This window comes from Aspergillus multicolor (assembly GCF_047715735.1).
Source record: "Aspergillus multicolor strain CBS 133.54 unplaced genomic scaffold BDW74scaffold_15, whole genome shotgun sequence".
In the NCBI taxonomy this organism is placed as follows: domain Eukaryota; kingdom Fungi; phylum Ascomycota; class Eurotiomycetes; order Eurotiales; family Aspergillaceae; genus Aspergillus; species Aspergillus multicolor.
The window spans coordinates 115,523-132,081 of record NW_027395966.1 but is presented as its reverse complement, the minus strand read 5'-3'; the positions used below and the strand labels follow the sequence as shown (position 1 = coordinate 132,081).

The 16,559-nt window shown below is 53.8% G+C and overlaps 8 protein-coding genes across 8 annotated transcripts; 5 read left to right on the top strand and 3 right to left on the bottom strand.

The window, feature by feature from the left end:
- Positions 1-44: 44 nt before the first annotated feature.
- On the bottom strand, positions 45-2,475 carry BDW74DRAFT_178870 (uncharacterized protein; the record flags this gene model as incomplete). Its single annotated transcript, XM_073729303.1, has 4 exons — positions 45-96; positions 157-989; positions 1,045-1,721; positions 1,773-2,475. The coding sequence occupies 4 exons, from the start codon at positions 2,473-2,475 to the stop codon at positions 45-47; spliced, it is 2,265 nt and encodes a 754-aa protein (XP_073583016.1).
- Positions 2,476-2,952: 477 nt separating this feature from the next.
- Positions 2,953-5,191, bottom strand: BDW74DRAFT_154574 (uncharacterized protein). The gene is made up of 4 exons (XM_073724703.1): positions 4,770-5,191; positions 4,202-4,712; positions 3,886-4,117; positions 2,953-3,825 (listed from the first exon to the last, which is right to left on the bottom strand). Exons 1-4 carry the CDS (start codon positions 4,912-4,914, stop codon positions 3,175-3,177), a joined length of 1,539 nt encoding a protein of 512 aa, XP_073583015.1. The 5' UTR covers positions 4,915-5,191; the 3' UTR covers positions 2,953-3,174.
- A 376-nt stretch (positions 5,192-5,567) lies between these two features.
- On the top strand, positions 5,568-6,805 carry BDW74DRAFT_29073 (uncharacterized protein). Its single transcript, XM_073732432.1, has 2 exons — positions 5,568-6,442; positions 6,512-6,805. Exons 1-2 carry the CDS (start codon positions 5,924-5,926, stop codon positions 6,797-6,799), a joined length of 807 nt encoding a protein of 268 aa, XP_073583014.1. The 5' UTR covers positions 5,568-5,923; the 3' UTR covers positions 6,800-6,805.
- Positions 6,806-7,002: 197 nt separating this feature from the next.
- Positions 7,003-8,563, bottom strand: BDW74DRAFT_178867 (uncharacterized protein; the record flags this gene model as incomplete). The annotated part of the gene is made up of 2 exons (XM_073729302.1): positions 7,003-7,866; positions 7,964-8,563. 2 exons carry the CDS (start codon positions 8,561-8,563, stop codon positions 7,003-7,005), a joined length of 1,464 nt encoding a protein of 487 aa, XP_073583013.1.
- A 2,149-nt stretch (positions 8,564-10,712) lies between these two features.
- On the top strand, positions 10,713-11,193 carry BDW74DRAFT_154567 (uncharacterized protein; the record flags this gene model as incomplete). The annotated part of the gene is made up of 1 exon (XM_073724702.1): positions 10,713-11,193. A coding segment is annotated over exon 1 (328 nt), but the record flags the coding sequence as incomplete, so codon positions are not given.
- A 231-nt stretch (positions 11,194-11,424) lies between these two features.
- Positions 11,425-12,617, top strand: BDW74DRAFT_154566 (uncharacterized protein). Its single transcript, XM_073724701.1, has one exon. It carries the CDS (start codon positions 11,459-11,461, stop codon positions 12,515-12,517), a length of 1,059 nt encoding a protein of 352 aa, XP_073583011.1. The 5' UTR covers positions 11,425-11,458; the 3' UTR covers positions 12,518-12,617.
- Positions 12,618-12,734: 117 nt separating this feature from the next.
- Positions 12,735-14,709, top strand: BDW74DRAFT_29041 (BCS1 and AAA domain-containing protein). Its single transcript, XM_073732430.1, has 2 exons — positions 12,735-14,542; positions 14,594-14,709. Exon 1 carries the CDS (start codon positions 12,862-12,864, stop codon positions 14,398-14,400), a length of 1,539 nt encoding a protein of 512 aa, XP_073583010.1. The 5' UTR covers positions 12,735-12,861; the 3' UTR covers positions 14,401-14,542; positions 14,594-14,709.
- On the top strand, positions 14,685-16,210 carry BDW74DRAFT_29052 (F-box protein). The gene has a single exon (XM_073732431.1). It carries the CDS (start codon positions 14,968-14,970, stop codon positions 16,063-16,065), a length of 1,098 nt encoding a protein of 365 aa, XP_073583009.1. The 5' UTR covers positions 14,685-14,967; the 3' UTR covers positions 16,066-16,210.
- Positions 16,211-16,559: the final 349 nt, after the last annotated feature.

The window sequence follows — 16,559 nt, the reverse complement described above, 5'->3', positions numbered from 1 at the left end:
TTGAAATAGTCAATAACGATTGAAACCAAATTTAAGATCTTTCGTCACTCCAACGTCGGCAACCGGTTCATAAAGTCCATTATCGTAGTCTCTTGGCTGCAGGTGCTGGTTAGGAGGCATTTATGCAAGTAATCAGATAAGAGGAGAAAACCATACATAATCGAGTCGCCCTCGATGCCCATCCCCATGCCCATCTCTAGCGTTGGCCACATCAGTGGATATAGGTTCGCCAACTGCGTCTGCGGCGACTCTTCCGTAGGTCTCCATGCACCGTCCAGATTTACTTCTCCAAGTTCGGGCGCAGGTCCTGGTTGAAGGTACGCGCCACAAAGCTCTCTAATAACGCCCAAGCATCGTCGGGCGCTCGGGTTCATAAGGGCCATGGACTCGAGCACCTCAACCGCTTGGATGATTTGGGTCCGCCAGCCTTGGGCAAGCGGTGACTGCGGGTCATTCCGTAAACAAATTACCGGAATCAGAATCGCCTGAAATAGAAAATATAGCCCATACCAACAGGCCATCATGTTCCGTTGGTTGGTTTCCGTCAGCCAGAATGTGCAGATCAGGTCAACGGCTTCGGCAGCCGTAGCAAGGCAACGGTCGATAGCGAGGCCTACGTCAGGTTGTACCTGGCCATGGCTGTTTACAGCGTGAGCTCTCGCCCGAGTCATAATTTGCCCAACCAAGAACGGTCGATACATGAGAATCCGAAAGTTGCGATACCGCCAGCGGAGGATAGCATGAGCGAGAGCAAACTTCGGGGGCTGGGTAGCAGATTCCGCGAAATATGGTGGGAGATCCGCTAACCAGCCGCCTATAAATGTATCGTCTAGTTGCAGTAGTTCCGCTGCCGAGGGAAGGGGATGCGAGATGATCTTGCTGTAAATGGCACTTGTGGCGAGGTGGAACTGCGCTTGGGCGCGAAGATGACTGTAAATCGTTGTCTCGGGAGATGGTCGTGGCGGCTGCCGGGTTGCTACAGTGATATCCTAGACCGACGATGTTAATTTTGAATTCCAAGCAAGGAAAATGGGAAAGGCGTACACTATCATGCGCATTAGTGGGTAAGCGGACATCGACCCCTTCGACAGGGAAGTCCAGCGGCCGTGAGAAAGTAATCATCGCCCCGATGTCAAAGATATAGAGACAGTACCAGACTCTCCTTCTCATCTCTAGCGTCAACAAACTGGCGTCCCACGTTGGGAACTCTTTATGCAACCCTATTCCCATTGCGACGCGTCTGGCGAGTCCCATATAATTGTACCCTGAGTTCGGCTTGTTGCGCTTCTGAAGATAATTGGAGATTAGAGTTAGTGCTTGCACGAGGACGAGGTTTCCGGTTTCCAGAACGTCAATCGAGAGACGCTCTTTTGCCGCGTCGAAGAGAGCGAGATCGATCGTTGTCTGCGTGGTCGCAGTGGACGAGGTGAAGACGCCCAATGCCGAGATGACGAAAAGCAAGACCTGCCAGGAGTTTCCAGATGGACGAGGTAGTATCTCCATGAACTGAGCGCGAAAGGTTGCTTCGTGCACTATTGGGTAGGAGCAGTGGTAAACCCGAAAGTAAGCGTCCACGAAGGGCTCAAGCTGAGACATCGTATTCAACACGAAAGGAATGCTCGGCGTGAATACGGGCTCACTGCTGTTGCCATTGCTTTCATCTGATCCTTCACCATTCCTGGTGTCGGTGAGACGAAGTAAGGCTGCTCCGGATGCAGAGCCTAGGACGGTCAGCTATGCCGTACAGTATCAGAAACAGACTGTAGGCTTACCAAGATAACCCCCCTCATTCGACCGACTCGTCAGACTAGCCATACCGTCGACGAACTTATCCCCACCTGCCCTCTCGTCCCATTCGAAGTTAGTGCTTGACGGCGGCGTCTCTAGTGAGAGCGCTGTTGTGCCCATCGAGCGAGACTCGGATGCAGGCCGCATGCCCGGTCCAGGCCCCATTGCGCCCATGTCAGGGTTACCGCTAGCACTCATCCTTGTATATTGCGTGTCTATTGGCGTGGGAAGGGGAATGGTATTTTGGGAGACATGGTCCACATGGCCTGACGCGGGGAGACTGGCGGCGGTGGCATTGTGCAGCGTGGGCTCGGACTGGGCCGGAATCTCTACTTCATAACAAGATGCCTCGATACCCAAGTTCTCTTCGCTAAGATCGTTGTCAAGGCGGCCGACTTCAGGCATGAACCTCCTCAGCAAAGCTTTCGTCCGGGCTAGCTCATTCTCAACCTGCGACAAGTGCGTGCGCGTCAATGGGGTGCGTGTCGATTTCTCGTAGGTACACCCCCGGCTAAACTTGCTGCAGAGGCGGCAAATCGGAATAGACCGGTCGCACTTAGACTTTCGTCGTCGGCATTCCCGGCAGGCCTGTTCTGCAGTCGCCGTGCGGTTGCCCGAGTCCACGTCGGGGGTGGTGGCCCGGGCAGCGGACGGCGTAAGACGGCCGGCTTGTGGGTTGATGCTCATACCGGATCGGATGATTTAGATGACGATGACGAAGATGATGCCGTCTCGGCTTAGTGGGAGGTGGTTGCCAGGAATTGAAGTGACCAGGATGTCCGGGGTTGAGTGGGATCAGCGGGCTTCTCCAACTCCCCGCGCGTGAGCCCATGGTGGGTCTCGGACTGCTTCCGATGCATTATGACGCACTGGTTCAGCTGAAGAAGCGATGTCTTGACAAGAATTAAGGCAGAGCTGGATGGAAATCGATGCAAATTTGCGGTTTGCGAGATGGAGAAGGATGAATTGTCAGGGTGGAGGATGTTTGAGGAGTGAAGAAAGTCGCGCGAGAAGAAGTCCCATAACATTGAGGGTGGTCCGTGCCCATTGCTCCTTTCTCAGGCACCAGAAAAGTCACGTGTCATTATCACCAACCAAGTGTCCAGCCAGGCAGGAGAAGCTGGAAGAATCCATCCGACTCACCAATCCGATTGCGAGTCATCTCAAAGCGCTTGCTACGGCTCTTCAGGTTGTCGGGTATCTAAAGAGACAGTGTGTCTATCTCTCGACATACATTCCATTACTGGCTTTCAGGAGAAGTAACGGGGAGTCAATTATATATATTTTTGCCAGTATATTGCATTACGCTTCTCAGTACAAGTCGGGAACAGGTTAAGAGTCAGATATTCCAAGCGAAATATCCACCCATCTGGCAAAATTCAATGATCATACAGTCTCACTATGCTCCACACTCCCCTTCGCCATCCCATCCTTCCCCCCAAAGACCTCGCTGGACCTAACCACACTCGGCCCATCAAAGACCTCCGCAATCTCCTCAAGGGAATACCCCTTGGTCTCGGGGAAAACAAAATACGTAACCGCCAGAACCAGCACATCAAAACAGCAAAAGAAGATATAGTACCGCCAGCCAATATTTCCCAAAGCAATCGGGTTCACGAACGCAAGGATAATCAGGCTCCCGTATACAGAGAGCAATTCAACTGTCAACCCCTTCGACCGTGTCGAGTACGGGAAGATTTCGGTGGGATAACCCATGAGCAACGGCGTGTACGCGATGTCGTAGTGGAAGTAGAAGATGAAGACGAAGGCGATCACGGTGCGGCCTAGGGCTGATGCTTGTGTGCTGTCGAACACGGCCGAGCAGGCTGTCCAGATGACGAAGGAGACTAGCATGCCGAGGGCGGACCAGAGGAAGAGGGTTCGTCTTCCCAATCTGTCGACGAAGAGGGCTGCGGAGAGCGCTGCGATGAAGTTAAAGATTTGGAGCAGGCCGTTTATGAGGGTTTGTGTATCGGTATCTTTTATGCCGACGGTGTCGAGGACCAGCGTTAGGTAGTAGGAGACCACGGCCACACCCTGGGTATGTCAGTATACGCGTGTGATGAGGGAGGTAGGGCAAGGGGGTGGGCAACGTACGTTCCACTGTGCAAAGGCACCAACGCACACCGCGATGAAGGTCCGCTTCCTGTTGCCGGGTGTCTTGACGAGCGCAGACCAGCTCGTCTCTGCAGCTCGGCCTTCCAGCTCAATTGTTCGCACGATCTCGGCCATTTCGAACTCGATCAGGGGATGGTTTTGTTCACCGGCAGTGTGGAATTTTGCGAGAAGTGCGCGGGCTTCTTCCGTTCGACCTTTGGCGACAAGCCATCTACATAACAGGCCTGTTAGCACTAATCTCTGTTGTCGGAACAGAACAAAAGGAATATATATATATATATATATATATGCTTACCTCGGCGACTCAGGCACAGCCCACCAAAGCAGGACCTGGGTAATGGGGAAGGCGGCTTGAATGATACTCGGGACTCTCCACGTCCAATCACTATGTAGATGCTTCTGCGTCCCATAGCAAGTCCAGCTTGCCAAGATCGCACCGAGATAATACATCGTCCAGAAAGCACACGTATATTTACCTCGATGCGTCGGGTACGCCAACTCAGTAATAAGCATGGGGCTCGGTTGCACAACAAGCATACTCCCGATACCAACAAGGACACGAGAGAACACGAACATGCCGTACTGCACGCTTGCGGCTTGGATAGCGGATGCGATGATGATCACCACCGCGCCGGAAAGAAGTGTCCAGCGGCGCCCGATTTTGTCAGAGAGAATTCCGACGACAGGGAGGGAGATCACGCTGCCGATGGACTGGGCTGCGTTGACGACGCCGAGGATCGAGCCGGTGGGGTTGTCAAAGTAGGTTTTCCATTCGGTGATGGATTGGAGCCCGTTCATTAGGGAGCCTGCGCATATTAGTATAGGAGAAGTTGGACGATGGGTGGATTAGGGAGGGAATGTACCGTCATAGCCGGCTACAGCAGACGAGAGAAGAGGGATCAGGAGGATGAGGTTTAGCTGTAGGAGATGAGGGATTCGAAGCCAGGTCTTATCGTGCTGTGGTAGAACAGAGGCAAGAGCCTCGCCGACGATATCTTGGTCTTTCATATTGGCAGCTAAACCGATATCAAGCTCGTTGAGTGAAAGGGCCGGTGTTGGATATAAAACGGGCACACGTGGGAAATCGGATCTATATATACATGGATTGGAGTAGATAAGATCGTTGATGCTTGGCCAACCAAGGGGGCAGAGAGACGAAAGGATTCCATGGAAACTTTAAAAAAAGAGTTAGAATCTGTCCAGACAGAGACCTTGAGACATTCAAGCCTATGACCTGAAATCCCTCACTGTCCTCACCATGCCATGACAGCATAGCCACAAATCGCTCGTATGACTGACGAGAATCAGGAATCTGGCAAACAAGCCGGGGACAAGGTCTGGCCTGACTCGGCTCGATGCAAGTGGAGCTATATGTCACGTCGTATGGAGTAGCAGGTCGACTAGCGCCTTCTCCCCCATGGGGAATGCAAGACTGTCATTGCTCGGCTTTCGTGCCGGAGTATTCCCGAGCCTGCTTCTGAGGCCGGACGTGGTGGTCCGCTGGGCGGACGACTGGGGCCGATGGGAGCGTTTAGCCGGGTGTCAAACAGGCAGGATACCTAATTACAGACTCGTGGTGTGATCGGTCGATGACCGTTCCGATGATAGATGGGATTTGATTTTGACTCGTAGAAGATTCTGTATCTATTCATCATAGAGCCTCCGAATCAGGTTGGTGTGACCGGGGTGCCGGCCCCGTTCCCTCCCCGCCGTCTGCCACGGTAGGCCGGCCGTACGGGCTTCACATTCCTCCTACGGACTGAGACTCACGGGCTACGGACAGAGAGCGAACGGCCGCCTTGTAAGAAGGCCTCAGCATTAGAATGGTATAAGTTGCGGAGTAGCTTTGAAATGAAGGTCCTTCCAAAACGTGGAAGAGACCGACAAGATAAAAGTTCTACTTACGATCCTTTCTTCCTAACCCTGAGCCACTTCACCTATCTACTTGCTTACCTCCTTTACCACCCCTCGTCTTCTTCATCGCAGTCCACCCTCTTCGGAAACAACCACCGCCAAAATGACAAACCAAAGCATCCGTCGCGCCAACCCCACACTGCCAGACAGCATCTTCGCCATGTTCTCCATGAAGCAAAAAGTGGTAATCATAACCGGCGGATCGGGGGGTATCGGGTACGAAGTCGCGCGCGCCCTCGCCGAAGCCGGCGCCGACATTGCGCTGTGGTACAACTCTTCTCCCGCAGACAAGCAAGCCGAGACATTAGTTCGAGACTTCGGGGTCCGGGCCAAGGCGTACAAGGTTGCAGTGCAGGACTTCGAGGCCGTGCAGGCCGCGGCGAACGCCGTTGTGCAAGATTTCGGACGGCTCGATGTTATGATTGCGAACGCGGGTATACCATCCAAGGCAGGCGGACTGGACGATAAGCTGGAAGACTGGCACCGCGTTGTAGACATCGACTTCTCGGGCGCGTATTACTGTGCGCGCGTTGCGGGCGAGATTTTCCGGCGCCAGGGGCATGGCAATCTCATCTTTACGGCGAGTATGAGTGGGCATGCGGTTAATGTGCCGCAGCAGCAGGTATGTCTACACCTATATCCAAATGTCCCTTCTCACACTCGGAAGCCATCTTACTAACGTATCGTGTAGGCCTGCTACAACGCCTGTAAGGCCGGCATAATCCACCTGGCGAAATCGCTCGCCGTCGAATGGGCGGACTTTGCGCGTGTTAACAGCGTTAGTCCTGGGTACATTGACACGCCTATTAGCGGGGACTGTCCGTTTGAGATGAAGGAGGCGTGGTATAGTCTAACGCCGCTGAAGAGGGATGCGGATCCACGGGAGCTGAAGGGGGTTTATCTTTATCTTGCGAGTGATGCGAGTACGTATACCACTGGGGCGGACATTGTGGTTGATGGGGGGTATACCTGTCGGTAGTTCAATATTTACAGCTCAAATGCAACATATTGGAAGTTTAGAGGCTGGGTATTGGGAGTATCTGCAGCCCAGGGTCTACTTAGGGCTCAAGAGGTGCATGACACCGCTGCCATGTCTTAATACCGGCTTCAAGCACTGTACCCATGCAGTGCTGCTAATAGAACAGGAAAGGTAGAACTTGAGTTGAGGGTCTATATTTGTTTTCAATCCCCTCGATCTGAAGGCTCTTTCTGATACGGATAACCCGACTGACCCCCAGGTTCACGACCAACACGCTCAGTGCGAATCTCAAAGGTCGTCTCCTGATACACGCCACCAACAGTACTCATAGCCTCACTATCCATATCCCTCATCTCCAGATCCTCCTTGTTCAGCCCTCTATCAACCCCACTCCTCACAATCTCCTCCATAGACCCCTGCGCATCAGCTCTACTCCCCACCCCCGCCAACGCACCCAGACTCTGCTTCCCCCGTCTTAGGCGTCTCCCCGCCCAACCCATCCACCCATCATTCCCTTCCTTCTCCAGCTTATCATCATCATCCCAATTCCCACTCCCACTCCGCCCGGCACTAATATGCGTCTGAAACAAGTGCCCCTCCCCATGCGCATAGATGCGCCCAACCGGACCCGTCCCGGCAAGCAAACCCCCACTACTCCCACCCTCCGTATTAACAAGCAACTGCCGTCGCGTAAGCGCATAAACGGCCGTATCGACAGCCCCCGACAGCGCCATGAGACAACCCGCAACGGCAAAGTACGCGCGGGATGGTATAACGTGTCGCGCGCTGGACATGCGGCCTGCAGCGAGCGGTAGGGAAAGGATCACATACGACGCCGGGTAGACGAGCATGTAGAGGACGACGCGGTTGAGGCGCTTTAGGGCGTGCGCTTCGCGGGGCGAGCGGTTGTACGCGTGTGTTTGGGCTTTCAGGGTTGCGGCGGCCATGCGGCGGCGCAGGTAGATCGTTATGCTGCTGTACAGCGCGATCGTCCCGAATTCGGAGAGGAAAATCCAGATGTAGTGGCCCCAGAGACGCTCTTTTTCGTGCGTTGGGCTGAGCCAGCACTGTCCACGCCTGTTAGCACGGTCCACCGTATACGTATACCATAGAAGAGCGGGGAGAGAAAGAGGTGAAGTGGAAAGGGAAGGGGAGAGGACATACCCAACCAGCCTCACTAATAACAAACGTCTCCTTCCCATACAACCCGACCGGAATAAACCCCAGAACCAGAATGAATGTCCACAGGCCAACGATACAGCCCACAAACACGGGATACGGGACCTGCCGGCCGCGCAGCACAACCGCGCCCGTGTGCAATGCGATCGCGATCACGAAGAGCCCGCTCCCTGGATCCGCCGTCTGAATCCACCAACCCTGCAGCACGCACGCGGCGCTCGGGTACCAGATCTTGCCCTTGACAACCCAGTGCAGACAGAGGAGGAACGCGGTCGCTTGCTGCATGTCTGCGATCAAGAGATTGTAAATCAGCACGACGTACTGGTTCCGCCATAGCGGGTAGGAGTAGTATCGCGAGCTGAAGATGAAGCGGTGTGTCAGAAAGAGGAAGAGGCTTGCTGTTGCAAGCAGCGAGATGAGTCCGCAGGTGCCGAGGGCGATGAAGCCGGCTTTTGTGCCGCCGGTGATAACTTCGTAGCGCGGTGGTGGTGGTGCATTGTGGCTGCGGCTGTGTAGGTGTGCTCCTGCGGTATTATTGTCGTGCAAGGTGGACAGGTAATACAGCGTCCGAATCAAGGCGGCCATTTTCGGATAATCCCCCCTCTCCTGGCCTGACCCATGGAGCTGGGACGGGTTCTTTGTTGCGCAGGTGGCAGGTGGCAGGAGCAGGAGTCAAGCTTTGAAGAAACCCGAGGCGGCGTGGTGGCTTCTTAACAAACCTTGCAGGCGGGCGTTCGGGCGTGCGGCTGAGGCAAAGGGTCAAGGCGTTTCCAGAAGGGCTGAAAGGTTGAAAACTGGGGCACTGACGCTCACTAGAGGTCTGGACTCGCTAGGGGCGGACTAGGGGCTGCCGATGGGTCGATGGGAGGGGGCCGATCCATGGCAGCTGTCAGTCTCGCCCCCGGATTGGTGCTGCTGGTGAACCTATTAGGATTCAAGTTGGGGCTTTTGAGTATGGTGTTTTCTAGGTGAATTCGTGTTGAGTTATCCACGTTTTTGCCATGCCCCTGCCACAATCCTTCATGCAGGGCAGGGTGACTTCGACTGCAGGCGATCGGCGATCGGCAATCGGTCAGATGTCACGCATCGAATTCTGAGGGCGACCAGGCTGCAAACGGCAAATGAACCGGGGCCAAGACTGCTAGCTCCGAGCTTATTCGGCTCCACAGGGGACCATTCTCGCCCCCCTGAGTCATGGTCCTCATTCCTCGCAATCTTGCGGACGCCCGGCTCTCCGCTTGCCCGCTTGGGCGGAAATTGGCCTTGAGGCCCAAAGGAATAAGTAGCGTTGAACGGTGCCATCTCGGCTGTCACTGCGAATGGTTCTTATTTGAGTTATGCTTTGATACTATAACCGAGCAGCAATGCAAAACTGACAAGCTTCCAGTCGAATGTCGGTGCTCTAGGGGGCGGGATTCGAGGATTGTTTATTGACACCCCTGCAAATCCATCATTGACAGAAGTCTATACCCAACGAGTCAGGTAACCTTGACTCAAATAAGTCAGTTTTAAGGTGCCATTAGTCCTGTGGTACGAATGCACAGGGACTGGGACTGGGGCGATTAAGAACCCCCCGCATAACCCGGGTCAATACAACAATCCGTACTCGAAGAACCCTTGTCTGGCCCCTGTCTTCTGGAAGTATTTATGGGTGAGTCTGCCTCCGCATAGAAGTCCTTGTCCTCCCCAACGCCCACGGTGCCGATCCTCTGCACTCTGTGGTCGATGTAATCATTTCCTGTATTTGAGAATAACCCAAATTACGACCGCACCGTTTTGATGTCATGGCGGATTACGGGGGTGCTAGGTGGGTCATCAGTTAGGGCAAGGAGAGCAAAGTCCATAGGTGTGTATAATACCCAGAGTGCGGCTCGCACACAAAGGTCTGTCAATGGCTCCGGTCAGGCTGCTCACAAGTTAGACAATGAACCAGTATGGCTATACAGCCTATTCAAATCCTCAGGCTGCGGACGACCCGACCCCTCTCATTCTTCTCGCATCCATTAGGTTTTGCCATAGCCCGGAAGAAACGGCTGGGCTTTTCCCACGCCCACAGAGCAGCCTTCCGTCCCTAACATGGAGAAGAAGAAGAGCTGGGGTAGATGATACTGTTCCATTGCTGACTCCCCTGGTGTGAAGGCGAAGGAGTTGAAAAAAGATAAATAGTATATCCAACTCAGCCAAAGTCATCACTGAGTTGGTATCAGAAGGCCCGAGTATCACTGCTAGATAATGCCTGGCTATGCCTGAAAATAACGATGAACAAGTTCGGGACATTATGTTCGATATTGTAGAATGCGTGGTACTGTTCCCATCGGCCCCCAAGGGCGCGGGGTTACGCAGATGCTGACAGATGTTTAGTTGTGCAGTTATTCGCGGAGCCTTGTTACACAGCGACGCGATCCAAAGATAGAACTGATCTGACCTGCGTTAAAGTTGAATGTAAGGCCCATATGGCTTTCCATCTGCACACCACGAAGGTGTCAGCCTTCGCGCAAGGCTAGGCCATGGTGCGAATTAGAAGCGAGGCAAGCCTTGATATTCCACAGGTGCGCTCTGAGCAAAGTGCTAGACAGGATCTGGGCTGGGCTTATATTCTCTTTCCATGCCCAGTGTCTCGTCATATGCTATCTCAGCACCGAGCTAAGGTTGACTGGCACCGGGGACTCATCAAGCCCTGAAGAGCGAACGGCAAATTAAAATGTTCCCAACAATGTCGAGGGCTTTTCGCTACAAGGGACACCAACGCGGTGTTTCGAAAGCCAGCCGTGGCCGACTGGCACTCCGGCTACTTAAGGTCTATCAAAAGACTATGGCACTCGTCCTCGGAATCCTCTCCACCAGTATTGCTGGTTTAGCCCTGGTTATTACGCACTATACCCCCCAGGAGCATGGACGCATGACTTCCCCAGTTGCAATTGGAGGCCGCTTTAGCACCATCCAAGCGAAGGCCATTGACTTCGCTTGCGCCGTGATTTTAGCACCTCTGGTTATGCTCTTCCTTGACTCTGTCTGGTTCACGAGCGCCCGCGTGTCTGTTATCAACGAGGAGTCTCCTGGGGCGGTCGCCGGGCTGCCCCTGCCGTGCTCGGTGGAAGCAAGCATCACGTCCTCTGGAAGTTTTGACTTCATTCAGATAAACTCGCTCTTGCGTGCGAAGAACTGGGGATTCTGCATGCTATCTCTGCCAGTATTACTCTCTGGGGCTGCAGGCAAACTGCTAGCAAAGTTCATCGCATATGGGGCCTACGATGTAACAAGCGCTGCCTCCGCGCCCCTCAGACTACTAAGCGACGCTTCTTCAAGGCCCCCGGTATATGGATGGACGGCTCAACCTACCTCTCGGACCTATCGTTCATTCCAATCGAGCTGCCGAGCCTCCAGGACCTCGTAATCCGGATGTCTGCGCTCCTATCGGGCCTGCAATTTGAAAGTGCCGTCCAGATGCTTGACGCTGCTGGGGCGTACATTGGCTCGAACATGACAAGAGCCTCGCTGTCGGCGCTGAACGCTTCGATAATTGCGCTGGAAAACGTTCCTGGCTATCGCTTGATCACCCAATGCGAGGTCGACCGGCAACCATCGTCTCTCAACGTCTCGGCCCGTGGGAACTACTTCGAAATAAGCCCGACATTCCCAAGTGCCTCCGGAATGGATATCGGGTACGAGGCAAAGTTTCCCGGCCTGGATACTGTTACGAGCCCCGTCGACGGCGACAAGTATAGCCACTACATCGCATTCACACCTGACGGCTCGCGGGCTTACCTTGGGTACATATTCAACCATCCTGCCAGCATCACAATCCCCTCTATGTTCGGAGTAGTCCATGAGAGCCAGTTCAATCTATCGCAAGCCCAGATAGACGAACCAACGCCAGAGAAGCCGGGCTACGTGACCCAAACAAACTGGAGCATCCACTGCAACATCAGCCGACAAGAGGGCTTCGTGAACTATACCCGCCATCCCGGGCAGCCTTGGAAAATCACCCACACATCATTTAAAGCGCGGAAAATCGTTGTATACGCACCCCTAAAGGCCTGGCAGGTGACCCTGAACTATCATGCCCCGCTGTCCACGATTTCCGGCATTGGGCCCGCAATCGGCTGGACCGCTAATGAGAATACGTTTCAAGACCGGAGCCCAAGCGTCCTAAACTGGACAGTCTACGCTTTAAACTATCTCTATGCCTCTGGCGAAGCGGAGCGCATTGTCTACGAGGTTGCGGCGCGGAATATCTCGAACGATCTGCCGATATATCACTACACAGTCGGCGCAACCAAGAAGGAGCAGAAATATAGAATCACGTACATTCCCATTATTCTCGTACTGGGACTGGCTAGTGCTGTAGGTGCGGCGGCTCTGACGGCCATGTTGCTATTTGATGCAAGGAAGTCGCGGAGTGCTCAGAGCATGCGCCAGGTTGACGGCTTGCGGCTTGTAGTCGATAGTATAACAGGTCTGCAGGAATGGGCGCACAAGGTAAAGGACGCAGGGAACATGGACGAGGATAAACTAAAAAAAATGGGCGTCTGCATGTAATGTTCGATACCGGACGGTGGTCGAAGGTCGGGACGTGGTTGTGCGGCTGGCCCGGGCAAATTCCTAGATAGCGGTTGCCTTCGCTTTGGGTAGACTCTGATATGATAATACCTGTTGTAGGCTGTTTAAATCAAGTACCATTGCGGCTCAAGTGAGTGTGAGTCATGCTAGGGACATGGATCTATAGGATAGGAAGATGTGGCAGTGCAGCGATACCTATCGCTAAGGCTCCATCAGCATTCGCCACACTGCTGCCTGCCGTATGTGAGACCAACCCCACCCACCTATAAAACAGCAACCACGACCACATCTTTTCTTTAAATTCCGTTCCATTGATCCACCAAATGATGCGAACCAACACACTAGAACTCGCCCGCGGCTTCTTGGGCCAAGACACCTGGTTCATAATCAATATCGGAATCGCGCTCGCGGCATTCATCGCCTGGATCCGGTCGGCGTGGGCAGTGGCATACCGCTACGCCGAGAATACATGCCTATCAACAGTGCACATCAAAGACGACGACCCGCTCTTCCACGATGTGGTCCTCTGGTTAAACGACCACGTCTTCGAACGGAGCAATTTCCGATCCGTCCTCGCTGTCACCAATAAACAGGCCTACAAGAACCTGGCGAAGCACCAGTGGGCGCCGAATCCCGGCTGGAGGCCGAGTGTGGGGACGTCGTCGAAGACAGACGACCAGCCGATTAAGTTGCGCCCGTTTAATGGGTCGCGGGTCTTTTTGTTTAAGGGGCGGTGGATTCTCTTTTCGCATTCGTCGCCGACGCCGGTTACTGGGTTGAGGATACAGAACGCAGGCGAGGCAGAGCTTTCGGACCATGTGAAGCTCCAGACGCTGAGTTTGTCGCTTGATACTCTGCGGGCTTTCCTGGACGAGGCACGTGCGTATAGTCAGAAACTGTCCAAGTCGAATATCAGCGTGCATCGGCCTATTTCGAATGTGAGGGATATGGTGAGGTGGACTTGTATCACGACGAGACCGTCCAGATCCATCGATTCGGTCATTCTCGATGCGAAGAAGAAGAATACACTCATGGCGGATTTGGAGGAGTATCTGCACCCAGCAACGAGGCAGTGGTATGCTGACCACGGCATACCGTATAGGCGAGGGTACCTCTTCAGTGGACCACCAGGCACAGGCAAGACGAGTCTGTGCTCTGCGATCGCGGGTGTGTTTGGACTTGACATCTACGTGCTTAGCCTCCTTGACCCGCATATCACGGAGTCGCAGTTCCTCCGTCTCTTCTCCGAAGTCCCCTCGCAGTGCGTTGTGCTGCTAGAAGATATTGATGCTGCCGGCATGAGCGTTCGGAGACCCAACGTTGCTTCAGGCGCACAGCAGGAGTCGGACGCGACGAAAGAAATGGATCAATCGCCCAGAAGAGGAGGCAGGGGACCTCATTTCCAATCTCAACGAGGCCCTCCTGTCGATACATCCGGCCCAATCTCTCTCTCGGCCCTTCTCAACGCCATCGATGGCGTCGCATCACAAGAAGGCCGCATCCTCGTCATGACAACGAACACACCGCAAGATCTCGACCCTGCCCTTATCCGCCCAGGGCGTGTGGACATGCGCGTGCAGTTCGATCTGCCAGGGCGCACTGAGATGCGTGAGCTCTTCCGCAGTATGTTCAGTGACGCCCCGGGATGTGGGAGAGAAATCGTCAGCTCAGACCCTGAGGAAACTGAAAAGGAGAAGAAGGGAGATCTAGACATGGATACCCTCTCAGCGAGGTTTGCAGAGGCCTTGCCGCAGAACAAGTTGAGTCTTGCTGAGGTGCAAGGCTTTCTGTTGCAATATAAGAGGCAGCCAAAGGAGGCTTGCGAGCGGGCGGCCGAGTGGGTTAGGGAGAACTATTCTTGACGTGGCATATAGATAGCTGTTCCAGCTTCAATATATTTGTTTGTGTTTGTGAGCTCTCTGTAAATCACCCAAACGGCCTGTTTACTACTGGGAAAAGTTGTTGAAGGGTGAAGGAGGCAGGCCTTGATTGCTAGCCTGAAAGGTCAGGCATCGATGTGTCCTAAAGGAGCCTAGTTCCGGCTCACCTGCCTAGCTCTCATGTCTGCCTGGGTAATTTAAGAAGAACGCTGAGGGTTCCTTTGGCCGACCCTCATAACTTGGTGGGTTGATTGACCTCAAGAGCTATTTCGCTGCCGCGAGCTAATTGTCCTTTCGATATATGCAAATCAAGTTGATTGTTCCGTGGAAAACAATCCCAGGCGACTACGCTCGCGATCGGAAGATAGTTCGACCGAGCTACGGTCACCTGACTGGCCTCTCACTTTGTTGTTTACCCCCTCTGGTTGCGTCCTCAGGAACACTGCCAACTCTGCAGTGAAGAGGTGAAGTAATGCTGACAACCTTCATATCTAGACTCCAAAATTACTTGCTCAGAGCGACATTCTTGTTCTCAGGAAGAGGTCGAAAATGGCCTCCCTGACCAAGCCCCCAGGAGACTGCTCCACCACCGAATACCACTTCGAGGACGAGCAAGCTGACGCCATTATCCAGACCACCGCCTACCACCGCAGAGACTACTGCTTGTCCGTGATCTGGTTCCCACCTAGCCAGCATGACATCATCCGCTCCTCAATAGCCACTCCCTTCCAACGGCCGTCGACGTCAACCGCCGGTCTCGGCGACCTAGACTGCTTACCCCTCGAGCTACTATGCGAGACCCTGCAACACTTGGACATGCGCTCCCTCTTCAAGTTCCGGCAGGTCAACTCCAGCTCCAGACAAGTAGTCGACTCCCTACCCCAGTACCAACGGATCGTCACATACGGCCTGCGCCTCTTCTGCGCTCTCCTCCGCACACGCACCGCAAGCGAAATCTCCCTAAACGCCTTCCACACAGCCCTCTACACAAAGACATGCAAGCTGTGCAACGACTTCGCAGGCTTCATCTTCCTCCCCTCTTGGACACGCATTTGCCCACCATGTATCCTGTGCGCAGGCGAAACCCGCATGCGGCCCCTCGACACCGTCAACGAACGCCTCCGCCTAACGTCCCTCAAAGAATCCCGCCTGAAGCCCTTCTACGCTCTCCCTGGAATCTATACAATGGGCCAGATCCCGCAGGAGACGCGCAGAACACTCGTCTTGCTCTGCCGGGTGTTCCCCCTCTGCGACTCCAGCAGGCGGCGCGCGCTACACTCTGCCCCCAGCAGCGGCAGCGGCAGCACCCTCAGAAACGGTAGCTATCTAGAAAGGAAGTGCAGCTACATGGCGTCGTGTGCGCTCCCGTATCTTGATAGGCAGACGGGCGTCGTCGAGCGCGGGGTCTTGTGTGCTGGATGTCATGTCGCTCTTGAAGACAAGAGTTTGGGTGCGAGGGGCGTTATTCAGCGCATTCGTGCGAGGGATATGGTGTATTCGCGCGAGGGCTTCCTGAAGCACTTTCGGGTGTGCGGGTACGCGCAGCGGTTGTGGGAGGCTAGTGACGAGGGTGCGCGTCGGCCACCTGGGCTTCCGGTCTTCGCTCAAATGGGGGGAGAGTTCCGACGCAGGAATGACTTTGTTTGAGATCCTCAACGAGTTAACTCATGGATAATGGATCTAATGGTGGATTCCTACTCTTGGTAAGCATGCAGCCTATATCCTTCAGCAATAACTGAAGTAGTGAGTCTAACGTTTTATGGAATCCCTCTCAAGCAATCCAGGCCCGTCTGAACCATGGCCACGAACGGGACAAAAAAAAAAAAAAAAAAAAAAAAAAAAAAAAAAAAAAAAAAAAAAAAAAAAAAAAAATAAAAAAGATAAAGACAGCAAAGGAACTGAGATACATGCCTAGGGACGGGGAGTAAATGATAGACTTAACATGAGGCACAAGCCCAGCCAAGGATATGCGTTACATTAGGTACCCTAGGTATTGAAATTGACTACTTCATTCATGCTCTCTTTGAGGAATCTAGCAACTGTGCCAACTGTGCAGTGAACCATAGCCAAGCACCCTGCATTGAGATAAAGGCAACACCGCCCATACAGCCCAGAGGACTTCAGGATAAACGAATCCCTGC

Excerpts from the sequence above, each read along its gene's own strand:
- BDW74DRAFT_154566 (XM_073724701.1), top strand. The coding sequence starts at position 11,459 with ATGACAAGAGCCTCGCTGTCGGCGCTGAACGCTTCGATAATTGCGCTG.
- BDW74DRAFT_29052 (XM_073732431.1), top strand. The coding sequence starts at position 14,968 with ATGGCCTCCCTGACCAAGCCCCCAGGAGACTGCTCCACCACCGAATAC.
- BDW74DRAFT_154574 (XM_073724703.1), bottom strand. The coding sequence starts at position 4,914 with ATGAAAGACCAAGATATCGTCGGCGAGGCTCTTGCCTCTGTTCTACCA. Across the intron at positions 4,713-4,769 it reads TGCTGTAGCCGGCTATGACG|GCTCCCTAATGAACGGGCTC; the intron begins GTACATTCCCTC and ends TAATATGCGCAG. Across the intron at positions 4,118-4,201 it reads GCTGTGCCTGAGTCGCCGAG|ATGGCTTGTCGCCAAAGGTC; the intron begins GTAAGCATATAT and ends CCTGTTATGTAG.
- BDW74DRAFT_29041 (XM_073732430.1), top strand. The coding sequence starts at position 12,862 with ATGATGCGAACCAACACACTAGAACTCGCCCGCGGCTTCTTGGGCCAA.
- BDW74DRAFT_29073 (XM_073732432.1), top strand. The coding sequence starts at position 5,924 with ATGACAAACCAAAGCATCCGTCGCGCCAACCCCACACTGCCAGACAGC. Across the intron at positions 6,443-6,511 it reads TTAATGTGCCGCAGCAGCAG|GCCTGCTACAACGCCTGTAA; the intron begins GTATGTCTACAC and ends CGTATCGTGTAG.